This window comes from Trypanosoma grayi, assembly GCF_000691245.1.
Source record: "Trypanosoma grayi strain ANR4 Tgr_2320_V1, whole genome shotgun sequence".
Lineage (NCBI taxonomy): Eukaryota > Euglenozoa > Kinetoplastea > Trypanosomatida > Trypanosomatidae > Trypanosoma > Trypanosoma grayi.
This window is the reverse complement of record NW_008827938.1, coordinates 1-885: the sequence shown is the minus strand read 5'-3', so window position 1 is coordinate 885 and position 885 is coordinate 1. Positions and strand designations below refer to the sequence as shown.

At 51.0% G+C, this 885-nt stretch overlaps 1 protein-coding gene across 1 annotated transcript; it reads right to left on the bottom strand.

Annotated features, from left to right (window-relative positions):
- Positions 1-2: 2 nt before the first annotated feature.
- DQ04_23201000 (hypothetical protein) lies at positions 3-884 on the bottom strand (the record flags this gene model as incomplete). The annotated part of the gene is made up of 1 exon (XM_009318150.1): positions 3-884. A coding segment is annotated over one exon (882 nt), but the record flags the coding sequence as incomplete, so codon positions are not given.
- Position 885: the final 1 nt, after the last annotated feature.

Genomic DNA, 885 nt, shown 5'->3' with positions numbered 1-885 from the left:
GAGGTGGGAGCATCGGCATCAGTGTTTGGAGCCCCTTCGGTGGTTGTCTCTGATTGAGATGTGGCTGTGGAGGCAGTGTGATCGGCGCCATTCACTGTGACGGAGCTTTCTCTTTCTTTGCTTTCTGACTCGCTGGAAACTGGAGTAAGAACTTCGTTGGTGAGAGCACTGCTCTTCTCGCCAGCATCACCTTGACCAGTTGACTTTAGATCTCCCGTGGAGGGGCCACGCAGTGGAGTGTTGGATTGCTTAGATGTCTCTCCGCCCTGAGTCATCTGTTTGTCTGTCTCTGGTTTGGTAGGGTTGTGCTCGGATATTTGAGATTCAGGTGCGATATGAGTTGGGTCAGGGTTTTTGCCATCAAGGGACTTCTCCTGTCCTCCGCTAGGAGCTATGTCCCCTACTGGCGGTGAAGGCTTTTCGGCCTTTGTCACAGCAGCGCATGTAGCAACAATTTTCGCAATGAGTTTCACATTGTGCCCAGCTGGGACCGTCACATCACGCGTTTGTGTCTCCGGCGGATTTACAGTGGTCTTACCAGAAGTAGTGGACTTTACAGCGGCACCATAGGTGAGAGTGTAGGTAGCTGTGGCATCCTCATTAGCTGTACACAGTGTTTCAGGGGTTTCTTGAGTCGTCTCTTTCTTCATACATTTAACTTCCAGTGAGGTGTCCAGCGTCAATTTGTACCCATCGGGAACAGTGACTACCTTAGACACTTCATTCGGAATTGTTTTCTCTTCTTCTGAGCTACCCTTCTTCTTCAAAGTAACCGCAGTAGAAATGGTAACTTCGCTGCTCTTCCCAGTAGATAGGGGGGGCGATGGTGTGCACGTAGTGGCATCAACCGTCCCCGTTAGCGTTATCTTCACGTCCCCAGCAGCA